Here is a 22,967-nt window from a genome sequence, read left to right as displayed (position 1 = left end):
CCGGAGCTGTGTCTAGCCCTTAGATAGGCGCCAGCCACTGTGAAACCATATGCTTACTCTGTCTCCCCCCAGTACAGGGGCTCATTATAAACAGATAAATATAACTGAGACTCATGCATTTCAGATGAGAAGGGACATCATCATTTAAATATACAGATGATTGTTGATTAACCATTTTTGATGGACTAAATCTAATTTAATTTGCCTGCAACCACCATTCGAAGACAGACACGTTTAGAATTTATAAGGAGCTGCATTATGCCATGCCTTGTGAAAGTGGCTTAAACCATGTGAAAATAATCACTGGCATACTGTCTATAGAACTGCATCAAGGTACCTCTATAACAAACCTCCCTCTAGCAGAGACATGGTTTTGCGGTGAGTAATAGTAAACCTCTAGCCACTCACTGTCTAATTTTGGAAAACCACTGCATTTTTACAAGATTTAGTAGGAAAGCTGCTATAGCATGGTTGCAGGTGCTTGATTATGGAGGAGGATGCTACCGTATGCCCTATGGGTTTATACACTGGGAGTTCACTCTCAATGTTGTTTGGTGAATAGACCAACATGGCTGGGAATGAGACTAGCTCCTTACATTTCATGTGCTATCTCTTTAAGACCCTGCAGCCACAAAACTATAAATGACAGAAGTGGACAGAGGAGAGAAAAGAACTTTCATGTCTACACATGACCTGCAAAACATCCCTATAAACTGAGGGGGGGATGACCCCAACACACAATCCTGAAACAGGGTCAACACACACAGGAGCCGATGAGAAGAAGCAGAATAAACAACGTGGCTTTGTCTGACAAATCAGAACTACATGTAGGTTTTCTGTCAGTGAATATTGTCACATAGAGCTCACTGATCAAAGGCCATGGTTTTTATACTGCAGTCTAGCTGGAATTATATGGCAAAGCTAAAATGCCTACAATGAAATCTTATAGGCAACAACAACATAAGCCAGTTATCTTTACGTCTGGGGCCGTCCCTGTGCCTTTCACTGAGCCTCCTCACAGTGACGTCTTTCATTTGACTCTCCTCCCTTTGTGGACAGAGTAGATACATCCCTGGTGACGCTCAGGATGCATATCCGACCAAGATGGACATGTCGAGGCGTGGGGCGGGATAGCGGGGTGCTATGGGGAAGGGTGCGATGTCAGGGTGAGCTGCAGGCTGCCCTGCGGTGCATTCTTTCAGCCTGTGAGCATCCAGGACTCCTGATGAAAAGTGAAAGTGCAGTGAAGAGTGTAGGTATTTGTAAGAGTAATGCTCTGTCTATCCTTCTCTCTCTTTCCTCAATCCCTCCTTCTTTGCCTGTCTCCTTGTCCCCTTTCCCCTCTGGTCATTCATGTGAGGACAGGAATGCTCTTTCACCTCCACCTTTGCCAAAAGTTCATCATGCAAAGATGAGTGACCTCTCTCTCCCCAATCAGCCTGACCTCATCCCTCTGACTAGGATTAAATTCAGATGACCTCCTGTAACAACCCTGTCTCAATTAGCAGGTCTTCTTCACCTGGCAGGTTTTTCCAGGTTTTTTAAATTCTTTGCAAGAAGAATTTACTTACTTACATACTTATCAACAATGCATATGTTCCTTAGTGGAAAAGTGAATCAATGTGCATATTTATTTCAAACAAATTATGATATCTCTAATTTGTGCTCAAGTTGAGAGAGTAAAGACAACAATAATTTCATCCTTGACAGAGATGAGGGCACATTGCACATGCCCAAAAGCACTGAGCCACCTTGTGGCACTGCCAGCAGCTATGTGCCTCTGCCAGCATATTTCCCCATGGCTGAATAAAAAACACAAACAGGCGTGGAATGCAAACACATCAGCCTGCCATCATGATTCCACAGGAGGCAAAACATCTCCCCTGGGAGGCACAGGACACTCTGGATATGTGTAAGACTGCAACACTGGGAGACTAGACTGTACTGTGGATGGCCAATTTGTTTTACATCCCTTCGATTCAACTCTTCCAAGATGAGATACCAGAGTGGTGCTGTGGTTACCATCCAAACCACAATACGACCACTGGACCATGGGGCAAGTCAGCATTCTATTTAGGCCTGACGTCATTAGACTAACATGTACACACTCTGGATTTATGAGGGGAGACCTCATACACAGCACATTTTTGGTTTTGTATGATGGTATTTTTGTCATGTCACATCAGAGGAACTGGATTCATTATCATATTGTATCTGTCTGTTACCAAAGGCCTATTACTTTCTTTAAATAAAGTATTGAGGATATCATTTTTTTTTGTAAATGAAAACACCATTAAAAAGTAAATGTGGAGTTCCAGTCCCAGATGAGAATAATTACAGTGCAGGACAAAACAAAACAGAAATAAAACAAACAAAATTAACTAGGCTACGCCCTTTGCATTGGGCCCTATGCTCGCATCAAACGTTCCCTGTGGCACCAGCTCCTCTTTTGTAGCTTTAGCTCCTCCTATGGAGACAAACCAAACATAGTTATTCAATTTACACAACAGAAAAACCCAGAGACAAATTACATTGGCTAAACATAATATAAGGTACCACAAATAACTCATAGAAATGATAATTCAACAAAGGGTGCTTAAACAGTGCACTAAGGCATAAATCCCCACTGTTACTTAATTCTCCTATTACTTCCATAACCATGAGTGTTCCCACCCGCAGGAACCCCTCTAGAAATTAACTTGAAAGCCTCCACTTCCTCTTTTTCAAGTGTGCCTTGATATATAATCTAAACACAAGACAATTTACATTCCATTCCATTGACAATACATTTACATACAGTTTTTAGATACAACAATCATTCATAATAACAACAATCCTGCACCAAAAATGTGGCAATCAAGTTTCGGAAATGGCCCAGTGAAACTAAGGCATCTCAAGCCTCAGTCTATCCTGCAAGTCATTCCATACCCTAGGAGCACAGTAACTAAAGGCAGTTTTACCCAGCTCACATGTGACATGTGCTACCTCAAGGACTAACCTATCTTGAGACCACATCTGATAAGTGCTGGATCTCCAGGAAATAAGTGAAGTAAGATAGCATGGGAGTTTATGGATTATAGCTTTATATACATACAGAAGCCAATGGTCCTTCTAACAGTTATTTATGTCCACCCCACTGCCTGGTGTGAAAGACAGTGATGAGTATGACACCTGTAATAAAGTTAAGTGCTGAATGATCGACTGAATCTAACTGTTTTAATGTAGAGGAGGTCGCATTTATATGAATAATGTCCCCATAGTCAAGTACTGACAGGAATGTTGATTCTACCATCTTCTTTCTATTGTCAAGTGGCAAGCATGACCTATTCCTATAGAAGAAACCTAGTTTATCTCTCAGCTTTTTTTTTTATTAATTCAACTATATGTGTTTTAATTAATAAGTTGCCATCAATCCAGATGCCAAGATACTTGTAAGTGCATCATTTCTCAATTTGGGAACCATCTAAGGTGCAGATCTTTGAAATAATGACCACAGATGTGTGAGCCCTCACAAAAGTAAAAGTTTGCAGTCCTTAACTAAGGAGCCAATATAATTTATATACAATGTAAACAATAACAGACCCAATATAGAGCCTTGTAGCACGCCCTTTGTGACCTCCAGAAAATGTGATTGAACATTGTCAGCAACTATACACTGAGTTCTAGTTTGGAGTTTTGGCTTCGCGTAATGATGGGTATAAAGTTAATTTGTATAGATATTAAGCAGCCTTTTGGATATTTGGTCAGGATGTCAGGCTGATGAAAATCTCAGATGATGGAGAGTACATGGATATTTTGTAGAGTCTGTACTCTTTTCATGTTGAAAATACGTATGATTTCCCTCTAAAAACAAAGACATTTCATTAGCTATGACAGAGGTCACAAGGAGGTGGTCTTGAATCTGTTTTCAAAACAAATGAGTGTTTCGTCGGCTTCAACTTTTGACCCTGAACCTCAGGGGCAAGAGGAAGTTAAAAAAAAGTACGGGATCAATACACAATTAACATAATTAAAAAATCACACCTAGGAACATTCTTTTACCTATCCAACCAGAAAGTCATCACTTTAATTTTCTGTCACTGTCTATTTCATGCTCTGTAGACCACACTGCACGCAACATATGTGTTATGGAGCATAGGAGAGCCTGCATTACACTTGTGTTTGTGCTCATAGTGCAGAATATCAAAGCTCATTTACGTCATGGTAGGAGAACAAGCCTGCGGTGAGGTTCGCTCCCATCAGGATGTTTCAAAGCAGGCCGTCTTGGAGTGCCCAGGAACAGGCCTGGAGCCCTTTCCTCCCTCAGTGTCTCACTCCTTCTCCCAGTGTCTCACTCCATCTCTAAGTGTCTCACTCAACCTCCTATAGTCTCACTCCACCTCCCAGTGTCTCACTCCACCCCATAGACCTCTTGGCTCCAGCTGTTTCAGAGTGCATGCAGCCTTATAGCAGACTTAACCCCTTTCACATGACCTGTTTAACAGAGCTCTCCTTATCCTGAGCATTTGAGTGGTACACCGACTGATGGATGGGGCCAGAGAGGAATGGTCAGGATGTTGTTTTTCTCCTATTTCAGAACTTTCACTAATCTTTACAAAACCCTGAATTTTGTGGCATGTAAATATATTTTGTCAAGGAGAAAAGAAGCAATGAAACTTAAACTTAGGGTTAGGGTTAGGGTTAGGGTTAGGCTTAACAGTCTAAACCTCATCTCACTTTAGGAACCCCCTTCATCTTAAATTTTTAACAGCCTTTTTACAGAAGTGAGATAATAAGTAAGAGCACTGTTTGTGAGGTGTTGCAAATGGTATAGCACGACAAACGTTGATTACGTAAGGATAGTGTTTATCATTACAATTTAATACACACCTTTGCAGCATGTACTTCAATAACAGTTAAATGTAATCAACAGCTGCAAAAACATCTTAATGTGCCTGATATGATTAGTGATATGGCGCAATGAAATGGCATCCATGCCTTAAGGTGACAAAGTTTATAACCACAGTCCGTCCTGTGTTTTTCCTTTTAAAACACATCATTACACTTAGCCCTCTTACAGAGCCTGTCGAGTACAGAAGCTGGAGGCATCTCTATCCTGCTAAAATGTTTTTTGTCACATCAAAGTAGGTTATTTAGAAAATGGTTCACTTGCTGGATATGCAGTCATATACTGTACTGGATTCCATATTGAGGCAGGGCTGTGGTTCTGAGCTATGTTTAGGCAGGGCTGTGATTCTGACCTATGTTGAGGCCTGCTCCTCTACCACACAGAAACACAAGACAATAACCATCAGTCAGTCATTACTGTACAATTCTGCTTGTCATCACAGCAGTTATATAACCATCAGTTATACAACCACAACCATAGGCACCTAATGCCTGTGTTGGCACTTCCCTGTGCCTAAGTAAATCATTTATTTAACCTTTATTCAAATCTCTTTTTCAAGAGAGACCTGTTTCAACAGCAGCTGGGGGAACAAGTTTCAGACAAAACAACTTACATGCACAGACACAACATTGAACAAACTATGGACACACATACAGTACAATAGTTACATATAGAAACACAAATGTCATAACTAAAAACAACTGTACTAATGACAGTTACACATATACAGTATGTGATATTTGCATCGACTAAGTGTTTAAACTCCACCAAAGTGACTAGATCCTGAAGTTTTAAACTGTTTTGGAGAGAATTCCAGGACCATAGGGATGAGTAACTAAAACTATTTCTGCCATGACCTATTCTTATTTTTGGGATCGTTAAAAGTAAGTGCAAGTGAGATCTTAATTGATATTTATTTTCTGACCTAATCAAAAAGGAACAGAGACCAGCCGACAGCACTGTAGAGATCACAATGATGTGTCAGACGTTTGTGGTTGGTAATGAACCTGAGGCCTTAATATACTGAATCAAGTACTCTCAGGGTGGTGGTGAGGCCTGCATATATACAATATCACTAAAATCCAAGACTGACAGAAATGTACACTGTACCAGCTCCTTTCTGGCCTCCAAAGAAAAACAAGCCTTTTGCTGGTAATAAAAACCTATTCTCAGCTTGAGCTTCCTCAATCAAGTTCTCAAAGTTAACAGCTTGTCATCCATCATCTAACTCTCAATCTAAATATGACAAAATAAGAACAGACCTGTATAGCAGTGATTACGTTTGTATGTTTATTTCACTGTAATTGAACAGCTGTAAGCAACAATATCTTGATACCCACTATAAACATGTGATCTACTGAAAGAGAGGGAAGCTACTGAACATATTCAGTATGACCTCAGCAACAACATTCATAAAAATTCAGGACCATGCCATGGAGATCCTCAGGAGAGGTGTAAATTTCCAGTTGTCACATTCCCATAATCATACTTATGGATTTATGGACCTCATCTGATTTTTACAATGTGTGATGTTCTTTGATAAGTTAAACAGGTGAATGTTAACAGTGGAGCTAACAGTGCACATTGAAAAGGGGGACACTGAGTGTGACTATAAACCGTAAGGAGCAGCAAACCCTCAACCTCACCCATATTCCAGTTTAAGGTCTAAACTGTTCTGTAAAAACATGTTGTAAACAGGCCATGTGACAAGTGTTTTTCTGTAAGAACCAAACCCATGCCAGGTGCTAGGCAGCTGGGCATCACTGAATCACTGTGGTGAGTCTCTCCTGGGACAAGTGGTATGTTGCCCAGGTGAGAAGGACATGTCCATCCTCTACTCATAAAATCAATCTAGAATAGTCTAGTCTATTCTACTCTTAAGGATTTGATTAACGGTTGGATCCCTTAAGCATTTTGAGGAAAATAACCTTCAGGGATATGCTCTGTATAATGTTTTGGTTTACAGATTGTTGTTACATTGATTCTTTTTGGAAACTTTTTGACTGATCTGCTATTTAAAAAAAGAAAAAAAAGTGAGTGAGAATTCTGAGCAAAATTAATATGTATTGATGTTAGTTTTCAACCTACCGTGTTCCAGTACATGTCTATGACCTCTGAGTTAGGAGAGGCTTATGACCTCTGAGTTAGGATAAATTGTCCCAATCAATCTGGTACATTATAACACCTTTCCGAATGTGCATCAGAGAGGTCTGCATTCGGTTATAGGTAAAATGGTCAGAATGTGAGCATTCTCATCCCTTTTAATTAAGTCTAGAGAGTGTCATTGGGTCATCACGTCTCAATAGATACAGTATGTGTCACAGGTCAGCAGGTGAAGGCATGGTGTCTTCTTTTCTGATGACCCTCTTGAAAGAAGAAGATAAGTGGTGCCCCTTAGAACACCCTGTCACAAATAGGCCAAACTATTGACCTGAGGGGGTGGCAGGACAGCTGACACATCAACGTCATTCACAGGGTCATGCTCTTTGAGAAGATTTGAGATGGTTGTTTCATCTAAGTTTGATCCTGAGTGACAGTGTTGAATTGTTGTTGACCAGCTATTCCCTTAGACATATAGTCTTAGGGGCCCATGTGTTTCTCCACAAAAGGTTCAAAACAGGTCAGCTCGACTCAAGACACAAGCATAGACTCAAGTTGTGGTAATTGTTGTTTTTCTGTTTGCCTCCTGTGGCTGCAGTCCAGAGAGGAGCCTTGGACTAATCCCATTTGCCCCTAAAGGCTTGTGGAGAGTATCTTGTGTCCAGCCTTAGTGCACAGATCATTCCCTCAGACAAAGCAGGAGGCTGAAGAGATTAGCCAACCGTGCTGTCCTTGCCCTCACCCAGAAAGGCTGCCAGTCACCCTGGTTTGGCCTCTGAACAGGCAGAAAAGAGTCTGTCAGACATCAACAAGCTGGCAGGGCAGCAGAATGGTGGGCAACATGCCCCTGAAACAAGAGCCACCATCATATTCCAAGCTCCCCTAAGGTTGTGTGTGTGTGTGTGTGTGTGTGTGTGTGTGTGTGTGTGTGTTCACTAATTCTACCTTACAGTGAAAGTCGTTCTCGTTCTGAGTAGTAGAATTCACTCAAAAAGTTAATACAAGGTGGTACTATTCTGATTCCTCAGAAAACTCTCAGCATAGAGGGTCCAAACGCTGTCCATATCGTCCTCACATGCTTCTATCCATACCCTAGCAGGATGTTTAGTTTAATTTACACTTTCCCGTTTCCTTGTGGAAATCAGTTTATACTCTACGCCAACATATTCCTCTGTGTCTAAGCTGATGCGCAGCCTCCTTAGGGACAGGCTTGAATTCTACCATAAATGAGTCCTACTTACATACGTTACCTGCTTAAATAAACACAGGGTCTGCAGGAGAAATTGCCACCTGAACGGAGTGCCTACATAAATGTTTGTACATGATTCAGAGCCAAAGACCTTGAGCCACAAAACCAATCCACACTGCTTCTTGGACTCTACACAGAGTGTGTGTTCACATGCTTTTGGACTGAATAGCATTCATCTATTCCTTTCCTATGGTGTTTAACTAGGGAGAACTATTTATTAACTTTTCATGTATTAAGTGATACTGTTTCAATGGTCATAGTCACAAATGAGTATAGTGAAAGATAATGCTAATGTACCTCTTTGGCTTGAAATATTGTATGGTGGATTCTTGATCATGTGACATTCAAATGCACATCTCTATCTCATTAGTAAGGATCTGACACACTGAAAATCTATTAATTAATTTGGTCATGAAATCTTAAGCGGTCTAAAATTGAGCTCTGCAGGGTTGCGTGGTCAAGTGTAGGAACTGTTTTGGTGGGAGGGAGGAAGAGAAACAGCCTAGTCTTTGTACAGTGTTTAAGTCACTATAAGAGCTGTGGTCTACACTGATGAATTTCAGCAACATGTGTATGCTCTAACAGGATAGTTTCTCTGACCTTTTTGTTTTTGGAGTGGGGTAAACAGGAACTCCATCTGTTACGTGCATATCCTGTTTATACAGGGCTAATTTGATGAGCAATGTGCTCAGACATTTCACATAACCAATAGCTACAGTATAGGGGCATACACTATCATGTATGTAGTCAGTATTGAGGTGTTACATTGTCAGGTTGTGTACTGTTAAATATTTCTATCCATATCACGGCAAGCCCCTTTTCCCCATGTGGATTTTGCCCCCTAATGGTTTGGCAACCTTTGATGTGGTGGTGTAGCCATGTTTCTGCAAAGGTTATGGGCAGTTTATGGGTTATTGATTCATTGGTTCTTGGCAGAGACCACATCTTCAGGTGTAAGCCAGGTGGATGGATGTTCTACTCACCTACGTCTTCTTTGAAACATCTTCTCGTTTCAAAGAAGATGTGCGGCTAAAACCTTTGCCTTATTTTCTTGATTTCCTAAAGATGTGATGTCAGTTCACAAAACAGCTGTTCTTTGGTGCTGGTTTTAAAAGCCCTCTAACAAGTAGACAGTGATAACATATGACAACAATCAAGCTTTAAAAACATCAGCAGCTTCTATAATCATAGATTTCTCTGGGAGACAGATAGCTTCTATAAGGAGCATATCAAGCATACTGTATGTCTTGTATTCATCATTTAGCAAGAAACAAGGAATAATGCAGGCTGCAAAGGAAATCCCTTTTAATTTGTCAGACTCATTTATCAATTTCCTGCACAGAAAGTCCAAGAGAATAACAGGCAATCCATTTTACTCTATGCTTTGGAGAATTCACACAAACAGCCCCAGTGTCCCAGAGAGTAGCACCCTTGCTCAGCAACAGGGGACAGAGGAGGGGGTGTGAGAACATTTCTCCCATTTTCAGCTTTGAAAAGTGTACCTCTTTAAGCTTATGTACATCTCCTGACCTGGTGTATGTCTTGTGTGAAGAAATGCCTTGTTTCCTTCAAACAGCTCTGTGGTTTTCCATCTGAAAATTGTGAGCTTTTAACCTCGCATCCTTAGCTTTGCAATAGCCCTCAAAACCGTCATCATGAGCCTAATGACACAGTGGCCTACTGTACTGTAGCTGCTGTGTGATTGCCACGCTTCACTCCCACTGCCAAAGTCAACTGAAGAAAGTCAAGCTTAATCATGGGTATGGCAGCTCCTTCCAGTAATCTGCTCACGCCTTAGCATTGTACAGTAAATGCCAGTATATTCAGCATGATGTAAGCCTCACAAATGCATACCTGTGACAGTAACTTTACCACAACACTGCCTCTAAAGAACCCATAACCCATCTATATCTGTACATGTAGGCTTACATTATATTAAAACTCAGCACAAGCAGATACAGGACCATGAGTACAAATTATTGATTATGACTTTCCCTGTTTATGTTCATCCTCACCAACTGTTTTTCTAACTTTCCTTTACATTCTAGTGAGTGCAATTTTTTTGCTTTCTTCATGTCCTTCGTGTCCTGGCGACCCTGCACCCTTAAGACACTTTTTTGGAGTGAGTTGACCACACCAATCCCCCTTTCCATGGCGTTTACTTTAACGAGAAAAACTGGGCCTTTGCTCAGACAGAATTAAACTTGGCCTCTGGTCTATCAGTCTAGCAACACTGTAATCTCATACCTTGAAACCTTCTGCCTGCATCTGTAAATCCTCAAACTAACAACGTGGAGAAGTGTCGATGACAGTTGCACACTAATCTCTCTGCTCTCTTTGTTACAACCTTTCCTACCTGTAGTATACAATCACCACATGTTTCCTTCTGTCCACTTATCAACTTTATGGTTGAGTTTATGGCATCCAATTATAAACAACAAACAACAAAAACACTATTCAGTGTAACTGAGTTGAGATGGTAAGCTCAATCCTCAAATTGAAATACCCCGACATGCGCCATTCCATTAAACTGCTACCTTTTCAGTGGCGTAACTGGGTTACATCGGGTGTTTCAGTGGGTGGTCACGTGTTTTGGCAATACAGAGGATGCAAGTTAGAGACTTGTGTGTGCTGGTGTGTGAGGAAGCAATACCGTTTGCGGCAATGTGATGCCAGTGGTGCAGTACCAGGATCTGCCAGTACCAGCGCTCAACTCAACGGCTGGGGTTGCCAGTGGTGCAGTACCAGGATCTGCCAGTACCAGCGCTCAACTCAAGGGCTGGGGTTGCTGTAGGGAGAGTTTAGAGGGGTAAGAGTAACTGAGTCGAGATAAACTCACACTTCAGAAGTTGAAACCCTTGGGGCGTTCAGTGGCGTAGCACACTAAGGCGCATACCATATCATCGCAAGGTCCCTGGTTCGATTCCGGCCATTGACATATCCTGCATGTCATCCCTCCTCTCTCTCACCCATCCTTCCTGTCAATCTCTACTATCTCTATTCCAATAAAGCAGAAATGCCCTAAAACATATATTAAAAAAAAGAAGTTGAAATAACCCCACCCGCAGCATTGAATTGCTAGCTTTTCGGTGGCGTAACTGGTAAACATTGGCGGGCGGTCACATGTGTTGGCAATACAGAGGATACAAGTTTGAGACTCGTGTGAGCTTGTGTGTGAGGAAGCTATACTGTTTGCGGCAGTGTGACATCTGTTACATCAGCCTCTCACTTATTCTCTTCCTTAAACTTAACACTTAGCCTGGTTAGCCACAGGCAATAGGTGATATACATTTTCAATTTGAGCCACTGTATATCGTCTCCCACAATCATTATCACATTATCCACTTCGACCATAAGACTCACACAGCAGCTATGTCAGAGAATCACAGTCTGTCTCTCTGGACAGCACACACAGGGAATACTGCACTACTGAATCCTTGTCGTGTGGCATTTGGGGTTGAGGGTGGGGGTAAGGGATGACTGGGAGCAGTGTTAGCTGCTGGATGGGTGACAGTTAGGGTCAGGGGTTCAGTCTCACAGCAACAGCTCTCTCCAGGCTCTCTATGGGGCTCAAAGGAAGGGTTTGACGTGGAGGCTCGGAAGCGCCAAAGCAGCTGGCAGCAGCCCTTCCCTCCACATCCTGAGGGCCAGGAGGGCTGGTCTGTAGAGGCAGGAGCAGTGAAACAAGGTGTACACTGTGATCTCCATGCAGACTGGGGGGGCTCGGGTTACCCCATCAGGAGGTGTGTTACCACAGAGTGGCTCACTGTGGATCGGGGTAGGGAATGGGGGTAGGAGGGATCGCAGAGGAGATGGAAAGGAGGGTTAGGACTGTGTGCTGGAGAAGGAAAGGCCATTTAGGTCAAAATTAGTGATCTAAAAAAATTATATGCTTGGATCAAAATCTGGGTTATAAAACAACTATTGGAGAGATCCCAAATTATTCATCTTTCAAAACATGGCCTACTTTAACATTTGTTTAACATTTATTGTTGTCTGTTTGTTTGTCTGTTTGTACACATACTCTGTGCTTGTCTCCTCTTGAATAAAGAGAGGATTTAGATTCTGCACACACTCCTATAAAAAAGGTGCCAAATAAAACCTGGTTTAGCCAATGGAGCTGTATGACTATACCCACTCAGACCATTAAAGCCAACACCTTGCTGTGTTCCGACATGTGTCAACATTTAGGTTAAGTGCCACCAAGCTGATAATGTTACAATCAGCACCTGCAGGACCCTGGCTAAATAGAAGTGACACATCCCAAGGGGGAAACCAGCCTCAAAGGCACTAATTGTCATTTCTTAGTGTAGGAGTTCCGTGTTAAACAGAGAGGAATTACGTTGCAATGGTTCCAGTCAGTGCACATTGTTACTGGTCCAAATGTATCCAGTAATCTCCTAAACACAAGACGCTATGCCCCTTCAATACAAGCTGTTGTGCGTCAACATCTCACCAAGTGGTCAACCATGCACATAATGACTCTGATCATCATTATTTGGCTTTCAAAAACTGTCTAGGGGGGTTGATTCTTTTTTTATATTGCTACAGCATCTACTCCATCTAGGTTGGAAAATGTGTAAGGTACAGTAATAATATCCATCAACATTCATCTGTGTACACAAATATCATACTCTCAATCAAGATAGAGAATGTGCATGGAAACCTGCATGGAGTCCAAATATCATGGAAGAGGAACAGTAGGCCTAGTGACACTGGAGTATTGTACTAGAGTATTTTGTAGACAGGTGACATGATGTGCTTGTGTGTGTAGGAAAGTAATGTTTTACCACTATCTTACTACATGTGTTTACATGTGGCTGATACAATGACTGTTTGATCTTCTATTGTGAATGGTGATCAATGCCCCCTCTTGCAGTCTGGAGCACTTATTTACAGTTGAATGGGCATGTCTGGTGAATCCTGAGGATATCACACCTCGCCTGATGATAACAGTTGTACATTCTATGCCATTGCTGGTCTTTGATGTTTATTTTTGGGAAAGGTGTTTGAGGAGAAAACAGAAATACATTCTTTGAGTTTTGGTTTACGCATGCCTACTCCTGTGTGTCCTTGACACACATAGCCTAAGACTTATGGTTAAACATCCATTAGTTTACAGCAGTCTGTTTATTGTCCCACATGATGAAATCGGGGAGGGGACTATCGATCTGTCTCTGTCCATCACACGCTTTATCTCCGACACCACTGGGACAATTTATTTTTTTATTTTTTATTTTTTACAAAACTTGGGTGCATGATGCGTTTGCCATACAGATGCGACATTTCCAAAATGACAGACTGCACCAATTTTGACGAAACTTGGGTTTAATGACGCGTCTTGCCATAGAGATTTTTTAGGTTTCGAGGGTGGCGTCGATTCATCTCGCGATGGTGCGGCTATAGTGACAGGTTGGCATTAAAAACATCATAATAGGATGCAAAGAGGAGAGTGCACCGCAGACCACCAAAATAAGCACTACAAGCTCCGGTACCTTTTCAGCCTACCTCAAATCCGTGGACCGCCGTAAGATGTAAGAAGCAACACTGATAACGAATCAAATACGCACTAGGCCTACACGCTCGGGTAACTTTCCAGTCATTGAACTATAAATTGATTATTTTGTATTGATACTCTATTCTCATTCTTCTTATTTTCCTCAATGTAATATTGTGCGCTAACAGTTCTGCTAAAACAGCACGACATACTCGTGACCAGGTTTTCACTTTAATGTTAATGTTCATAGTGTGTTATACTATGCATAATGTGCATAGTTGACACCGCATAGTCTCGAATCATCAACATCAGGTATTGTACCATGCAAACCCCTCACAATGTATTATAACTCATCCATGGTCATAGCATATTGGGATTCTTACTGTAAATCTAGGGATAAGTGTCTGTCACGCAGGGATGAGCAATCATTATCAATCATAATAAATCATATTAGGTAACACTTTTACATTAAGGTCACATTTGTAAAGGGTTTATAAATGGTTTATAATTAGTTAATAAATCCCCTATAACCAGTTTATTATTCAATTATAAACCATCTACAAACAGTTATAACTCATTAGTTTATAGTACGATATTCACTTGGTCCTTGCAATCCGGTGTAAAAACCTCCCAAATGTGCAATCACTATGCAACAATTGTAAATAATATTGCATTATTTCACATCAGGGTTAGTTTTCAAAGCATTTATAAGTGCATTTATAAAGCATTAACAACTGGCTCCTGATTGCAAGCTCCCTTTTTGGCAAGCATCAAGTGAATATCGTTCAATCTATACTAATTACTTACTGTATAACTGTTTGTAAATGGTTTATAATTGAATAATAAACTTATTATAAGTGATTTATTAAGTAATTATAAACCATTTATAAACCCTTTACAAATATGACCTTAATGTAAAGTCTTACCTTTAGTAGGTCATGTGGCCACTAGTATGTAGTGTCTGCTTTATCGCCTCCATAACCGTCTGAAGTTTATTAGGCAATAAATGTACAGTTCTTTATCTCTATCATGTCCAAGTCTTCACTGGCCTTAGTTAACTACTGTAAAGTAGCACTCCTGGTATGTCCATGAAAAGTAACAACATGTTACTTTATGATCTACATCGTTGTGTGGGGTCATTTATTTTCTCCCTGTCTGGCACTGCAATTAGACAACTGATAAATTCGGTAGGCCTAGCCTACTCAAGCCAAGGTCCAAGTGACAGGTAGCCTACCTCTTGATTAATGCACACTTGACTCGACGTTGTTCTCAGACGATGCTGTATTACATTTTTAATCAAATTGCATAATGAAAAACTATTTAGGCCCATTTCTTTTTCCTTTTTTAGGCCCATTTCATCGGGATACTTATACCACAAGAAATAGATTTTGGGCTTGTTTGGTGGATAATTGTAATTGTCTTGGGGAGGATTTGATAGGCTCAGAAATAAGTTAAAACCAAAAGAAAGCCAGCAATTACATTTCCAGTTGAAGTGGCTTATATGACTTTTACCATATTGGCTGGGATTTATCACAAAATCGCCATCTGTTTTGTCGTTAAGACTGGATTACAGGCGTACTCGCTATCATTTGGACAGTGAGTTGCAGGGTGCCAGTATTTATTTATAAACTGGATTTAGTCCCCATTGGCACATGGAGCAGTATCTCAGTGTATGCAGAATTGGGAGCTCCTTGAAATCAACAGGAATTCATGCCTTGGCAGCGATATTCAGAACATGGATTTTACATTTAAACTTCCTCCAAAGATTGCCAACATCCCATGGAGGAACAATAACCTCAGCGTTGTGCATGCAGAGCCTCCACTGACGGAGCAAGGAGAGACCATCGTTGGTGTTTACCTGTTGGTGCTAGGTGAGTGTTTTAGTACAGGAGCCTAGTGGCTAAATGCAAAATGATTGAGGAAACTATTTACATTGAAGATTATTCTGAAGCATTGATGAGAAAACTGAAACATTGTATTCTAATGAGCTATGCTTCATAGTTTCCTCGTAGAATTAAGCGTTAAACTTAATGCTTTGAAGCTAGGAAAATGCTGTTTAAACCAGGATTTGCAGTTCAGGGCAAATGGGCAAATGCTCAATGCTTGATTCACTCCACCTATAATTGTACACTGCAACATTCGCTTATGTTGTCCGCTTGCATAATATGTCTTAGAGATCAGACATTGGCTTTATTCTACCAGAACAGATGCAGGCAACAGTAAAATAATTGCATGCCTGCGTGTCCACCAATTTCTCCATCTTCCAAAAGGCCAATCTACTGCCAAGTAGTGGTGGCGCAGTTGGCCCTCTTAGTCAAATATGACTCAGCTGAGTCAGGGCTCCCTCCTCAATCCAGGTCCTCTCTAGCAGGAGAGAAATCAGACAAATCAGAATTGATTTGTCATTCTGAGCATGAATATGTCCTTTTGCACCAAAGAAAAATCCTGTCCCTGAAAACAACCTCATACCTAAAGTGTATTTAAAAAAAAAAAATATGTTAACAATAACAGGAAATATTAAATAGGTGGTAATTGGACATGTTTGCCTTCCTGACTTGTGTCATCCAGTTTGGTGGTCTTGGCTCTGTAATGACAGTGAGTTTGTGTGTCTTTCTATTTCCAGGTTGGCTCTCCTGGTTTGGAAACAGTTTAGTAATCGTCGTCCTGTACAGACAGAGGGCCTCCCTTCCGCCCACAGATTTCCTCACATTAAACCTTGCAATCTCAGATGCCAGTATTTCTGTATTTGGTTACTCCCGAGGGATTCTGGAAATCTTCAACATCTTCCGGGATGATGGATTCTTGGTCACCTGGATCTGGACATGCCAGGTAAGAGCCAGACCAAGACTGTGGTTCTAGCTCCATAATTGAGGTGAGTTAGGAGTCTAGAGCTAGTGTACAGTAATAAGATGGACTCTGCCTCCTTACAGTACATTGAAACTGTCAACTATGCATTTCCAAGAATACACAGTATTAGACTAATTTACTTTAGTTCTGTTTCCAAAAAAGTAATACACAGAATGTGCAAAGGATATTGCACCACATTGGTCATGTGAACTACTTCTCTAATCCTGGAAATAGAATTTGAAACCTCTGAAATGCGTTGTCCATTTGAGATACATTTAATGGATTGGTGAAGAGGACTAGAATCTAAACTACTGTATCCATTTGCTAATATCTTTGACCAATTAATGAAGTAAAGGAATCTTAGGTAGAATTACAGTGAGGAGGTGTGTGTGTGTGGAGAGGGATAACGCTATCCATGTGGGTTGGAGGTTAATCTTAATCAGATTACTACAGTGGGCCCAAGAGGGGAAATTATCCCAGCAGCATGGCATCTGTCAACAACCACAAAGGCTACATGGGAATTTGTGGTTTAGATTTGCAAAACAATTACCTAATTGTAAAAGGTTAACGTCATTCCCTATTGGTCAATGTTTGTGACATACTGTAAAGAGGGTGAAATGAACAGAAATTGATTAACAGGACTGGTTCATTCAACCTTACCAGAACCTTGCAATAGCGTCATAGTACCATTGATGAACATGCTGAACACTAAAGTGGGTAAATGTTTGTAATATGTTATTGACTCTACTGAAATACTGCAGATAAATGTGTGGTATCATGCTGAGAGATTGTGTATACACAGCTTCACCTACAGCTATACATTAGCAATGGCAAGAGCTCATTTCCTAAATTCTTTTGACAGGATTTCACTACAGGCATTTCCAGGGTATGTGAAAGTATTTCTACCTCTATAACTAATGTTAAGTAGCCTGAACACCAAAACGTTTTCTGAACATCACAATTTCATACTGCATACTTTGGCTCGTATGTTTTTATCATTTATTATTAGTCTCCTCCCAAGCCATTTACTTGCATTGAAATAGTTGTCATACTTCATACTTTTGCTTGGAATTTTTCCAGCTTATTTTTCTTGCTCAAGCCTAGCTTGTAGTGGGAGCCCTGATATCCACACTCTATGTAAGGAGTCTCTGTGGAGCCATAGAAAAACATAGGTGTAACAATAACAGCTTCAGTCTCAATACTGTTATGACCCTGCAATCTCAGATGGAGAGACAGGGGGAGGCCTATTGCTGTGTTATAATTAGGTTTATGAACACGCCTTTCTCAAAGAAACAGCACACGAGGTGATTTCATCTCTCAGCCATCCCTGCAATCTCAGGTTTTTGGGTGGAGAAAAATATTGTGATTTTACGGATGGGTGTCAGAGGGAAAATGGGAGTACTAGCTAGTTAGGAGAGAGGGAGAGACAGAGAGAGTGTGAGGGAGGGAGGGAGGGAGGGAGAAAGACAGGCATGTGAGAAGCACTAGCAGATTACTGCATCAGCATGACAGGACATGAACAGGTACACGTGGGCTGGGCCAGGCCCGCTTGTTTTTCACCCCTGTCTCAGAGGGCTCCGGCGGGATGGGACAGGATGGAATGGGATGTCACTGAATTAGACCCTTTCATCTCCCAATGGAGTGTAGAGGTAGAGGGGCTGCAGCTTTGTGTGCTCTTCTTATAGAGAATAAGCAGAATTCTTATAATTCTGTGGTCTAACTCAGATTGTGCTGCAGTGGCACACAATCTGGCACAAAAGCAGTTGAGTTCCCTAAATTACGTAAATGAAGTATTTTTCTGCCTAAAATATTCCCATTAACTAAAATCAAGCTTTTCCAGTGAGTACTTCAACAGACAGTAAAGTACTCATCAGTTCTCCATTATTCATCTGGGGAGTATGAGACCTGCCTGCCGCAAGGAAAATGCATATTATGTTAACCAGTTTAAATCTAGACAAGCACTTTTGTAATTGTCTTTGATGGAGAAGCAGAAGTAGGGTAGGCAGAATGGCAGTTCCATACAGGCTGGGCAGGCTGGGGAGGGAAAAGTCTTGATGATTGACAGTAGATAGATAGTAATGAGATTTCCTCTTAAAGAAGATCAAGAGTAATCAGAGACAGCACACAGCAGAGACATGTCACTACGCAATGTCACAGCAGGGTCCCCCGAGTGGCACAGCGAGAACCAGACTGGAACACAGTCGCTGGCATCTGCGTGAGATGAACTATAATCAGAGCCTCACCATAGTCTCAATGCCTATGTCTATAACACCTCATTCCAGCTCATAACATGTGATTCAGTCAGGCCATACGTAAAATGACTTATATACTGTATACCTTTATATTCATCTTCTAGTACATCTCATATACAATACATCGTATTTAAAAGACAGTCTCTCTCTATTAATGATATTGCTCTAGTTTGAGACAACCATTGCATTAGGTAGAGGCCATCTGCTGGGATGTTCTAGAGCCCATCAGACAGTAGGTGTCAGGAGAGGCTCTGAAGTGACAATGAGTTGCTATCTGATACAGACAAAAGCAAACAAACCAACAAACAAGGCCTGGAACAACCAAGCAGTTTCCCTAGGGCAAGAATGATTTCTGTGACCTATCCTACAGTACAATACTTTGAGTGACAGACAGAGACAGTCAGTCATTTAGAGGTGTGATCCCATGGAGTACTAACACTTTGTTGTCTCCTCTCCTAGGTGGATGGCTTCTTCACCTTGTTCTTTGGCCTTGCAAGTATCAATACCTTGACTGTCATCAGTGTCACCCGATACATCAAGGGATGCCACCCAAACAAAGGTTATAATCAAGTATTTTCTTAGGGAAAGAGGGAGGTAGCAAACTTTATTGCTGAACTCATGCCTTCCTAACTTACATTCCAGTAGCCCTTATCTGGAAAGAGCAGAAAATAATGTTTTCTTTCTGTGTTGAGGTCTCATTACTGGCTTGAGTTCAGGGAGTAAGTACTGTTTGATGACTGCAATTTCATTTACAGTTCTATGCCATACCATAGCATTAACTTAATTTGAGGTGAGGTTATTTTTGGTGTAATTGGTGTCGAGGAATGTCTTAATTGAATGGAAATTAGGCAGAAAAACCACCTCTGTGTTGGGAGCTTTAAGATTATTCTTACAATGTAACTATTATACCTTGGTTTGGTTTTATTGGTACAGTAAAAAAATCTTCAATCAATTACATGTCATTTCATAATCATAACAATTCTATTAATCAGTTGCATGTATGATAAGTAACTAATGAGTCACATATGCCCTTGGAAGCATATCACACCAATTGATTTTTTTCTTCTCACTGAATACAAAGCTAAATGTTCTTTGTCAACAAAGGTTATTTTCAGTGGTAATGACTTGGAAGGGCTGCCAGTGCTAAAAAAGAACTCATTGTTCAATAAATGTCACAATGTGACATTCATAACTAGGCAAGAAGGCTGGACATTGAGTGCCTCTCACTTTTCCTAACATTTGGAAAGCTAAGCCCTTCTACAGAGGGACTCAAAGGCGAGGAACTTTGGTCATGCAAACAACAGCTTTTACACACTGTGTCTGTAACCATATCATTTAAGGGGTGAGGTTTCTTTACAACACACACATATTCATAGCAGCTCTCCTGTTGTGTGTATCTACAGCATCCTGCATCAGCGTGAGCACCATCTCCATCTCACTGATGCTCATCTGGGTTGGAGCGCTATTCTGGTCTGTGGCTCCACTGCTGGGCTGGGGCAGCTACACAGGTCAGAAAACTGTCCTCAAACCACTTCCCCTCTCAATGGAAAGCCAAACAATAGAATAGAATAGAATTTAATAGAATGAAATAGATGTTGTGGCGATTAAGAAGGAGATGGAAGGTTTGAAGCGTGCACCAGTCTGATCCTCCATTCTATTCCCTTCAGATCGAGGTTATGGCACCTGTGAGGTGGACTGGTCCAAAGCCAACTATTCCACCATCTACAAGTCCTACATCATCTCCATCCTAATCTCATGCTTCTTCATCCCTGTGCTTATCATGCTCTTCTCCTACATGTCCATTATCAACACTGTCAAGACCAGTAATGCCATGTCAGCCGATGGCTCCCTCTCTTCCCGTCAGAGGAAGGTGGAAAGAGACGTCACCAGGGTAAGTGAAGGAAGAAAAGAAAGGTTTATACAAGGGGTGCAAATTAAAGGCTCTTACAACTAGAGCATGGTAGCTACAAGCTAGGGTTTCAGTGCAGCAGTAGGCCTCCTTCTGCTACAATCATTCATATTGTTTGTTTGTGCCCTGCTTCAGGTTTCCATTGTAATCTGCACTGGGTTCATCATGGCCTGGTCGCCCTACGCTATGGTGTCCATGTGGTCAGCATGGGGATTCCATGTGCCCACCATGACCAGCATCTATACACGCCTCTTTGCCAAGTCTGCCAGCTTCTACAACCCCCTCATCTACTTTGGTATGAGCTCCAAGTTCCGTAAGGATGTGGCTGTGCTGCTGCCATGCACCAGCAAGAATAAGGACGTTGTCCGCCTGCAACAATTCAAACACATCAAACCCAAAGCCGAGGCCACGCCCCCTGTTGCATCACTTCCTCTCCAGCAGTGGGAGACTAAATACACTGCAGGGGGGCTGCTAAAGCCCACCCCTGACACTAACTCAGGGGTCAACAGCCCTCCTCACACCCTACCTCCCACCAGCCAGGAGGTGTTCTACATCCCTATGCCCATGCCCACTGAAACGCCTGAGTACGAGAGTGACAGACTCTGAAGACTGCTCTCAGCTCTTTACTGCTTCTGGGTTTTACTTGAATTAAACCACTACTTGAATTATAGAGAGGAACACGATGTACTTTTTGTATTTGTTGGATTTATGTAATTGTATCCATGTTAACGTGCTATGTCAATAAAACCTTTTCCTGATTCTCCAAAGTGGAACTCGTTTATTCATTAAAACATACCATAATAGGAGCATTATTGCCACACGCCCAGCACTAAGTTCCTCTCACTATATGAGGTATACTGCTATGGTAGTTTGCTGCTATGGTGGTTTGCTGCATGGTAGTTTGCTGCTATGGTGGTTTGCTGCTATGGTAGTTTGCTGCTATGGTGGTTTGCTGGTATGGTAGTTTGCTGCTATGGTAGTTTGCTGGTATGGTAGTTTGCTGGTATGGTAGTTTGCTGCTATGGTAGTTTGCTGCTATGGTAGTTTGCTGGTATGGTAGTTTGCTGCTATGGTAGTTTGCTGGTATGGTAGTTTGCCGGTATGGTAGTTTGCCGGTATGGTGGTTTGGCTCATCTTAACTTCATAGGGTCACAAACATTCATGATTCATGAGATGAGTGGTTAACTGAAGCAAGTGATGCATGGTAGAGCTGTGGACTGTCCTCTGCACAATGGAAACGTGGTGGCGTGATGTTTGGTCAGGATGTCTTTCCAGGTATCCCTGATGGGGCACATGCTGATCATATCTCTTGAATGCCCCACATTCCCTAAAAGATGGCAAGTAGATGGTGCAGCCCAGTCCGCCCAGCTCCCAAGCACCAGTGCACCTCAGAAATGTGCCCCCATCTGCACAGCCCCTTACACTTAAACCACTGAGATGGGCTCAAGGGAAATCAAAGGATCACTCCTGTCAGTGTGCAAAGCATCACTGCCCCAGCTAGGAATAACTCTGCACAATTGACAGAAAAAGGCTGCTGAGCTGGGCAAAGCAAAGGTTTTCAATAAGGGGTGCCAATTATTTTTCTAAACTGTAATAATTCAACCAGTTTCTTAAATGGGGGTGAACTAGAACAACTTGCAGTGCCTGTATGGCACATGGCCTTAAACTAAGAGCCTGTTGAAAGAAAAATGAATAACTGTGAAATGGCACCTGCTTCTTTGGTAAAATCACTAAAGGCATGAAAATGTACTGCAAAATGTTCCTGAGGCAGTCTCTGCATTTGCGACAGCCATAATCACAAGCACAATGAGCTCTTTTACTGGGGCCCTTAAGACTATTAAATCAAAATGGCAGGCAGACCCAACACAAACTCCATCCACAGCCCATAATAAACTACCCTTGTGTGCCAATCTGCACAGACCTTTGGGCTATCCCTTGTGGTGCCTCGCAGGATGAAGAGATTGGACTGGTAAGGCACTGTGTGACTGTGACTGTGACTGTGACTGTGTGTGTGTGTGTGTGCGTGTGCGTGTGCGTGCATGCATGCATGCATGCAGGGGTTCCTTCCCAGGGAGAAAGCTCTAAAAAGGAACACTGGGCTATATAGAGAGACTGGGCTACATAGAGAGACTGGGCTACATAGAGAGACTGGGCTACATAGAGAGACTGGGCTACATAGAGAGACTGGGCTATATAGAGAGACTGGGCTACATAGAGAGACTGGG

The 22,967-nt window shown here is 41.8% G+C and overlaps 1 protein-coding gene across 1 annotated transcript; it reads left to right on the top strand.

Moving 5' to 3' along the window:
* Window positions 1-15,469: 15,469 nt before the first annotated feature.
* Window positions 15,470-21,348, top strand: LOC310822281 (opsin-5-like; the record flags this gene model as incomplete). Its single annotated transcript, XM_083694627.1, has 6 exons — window positions 15,470-15,605; window positions 16,358-16,563; window positions 19,293-19,392; window positions 20,237-20,341; window positions 20,501-20,724; window positions 20,878-21,348. The coding sequence occupies 6 exons, from the start codon at window positions 15,470-15,472 to the stop codon at window positions 21,346-21,348; spliced, it is 1,242 nt and encodes a 413-aa protein (XP_083550753.1).
* Between the last annotated feature and the right edge of the window lie 1,619 nt (window positions 21,349-22,967).

This window comes from Argentina silus, assembly GCF_951799395.1.
Source record: "Argentina silus genome assembly, chromosome: X".
Lineage (NCBI taxonomy): Eukaryota > Metazoa > Chordata > Actinopteri > Argentiniformes > Argentinidae > Argentina > Argentina silus.
Note: the sequence above shows the minus strand (reverse complement) of the source record. Positions and strands in the feature narration are given on the sequence as shown.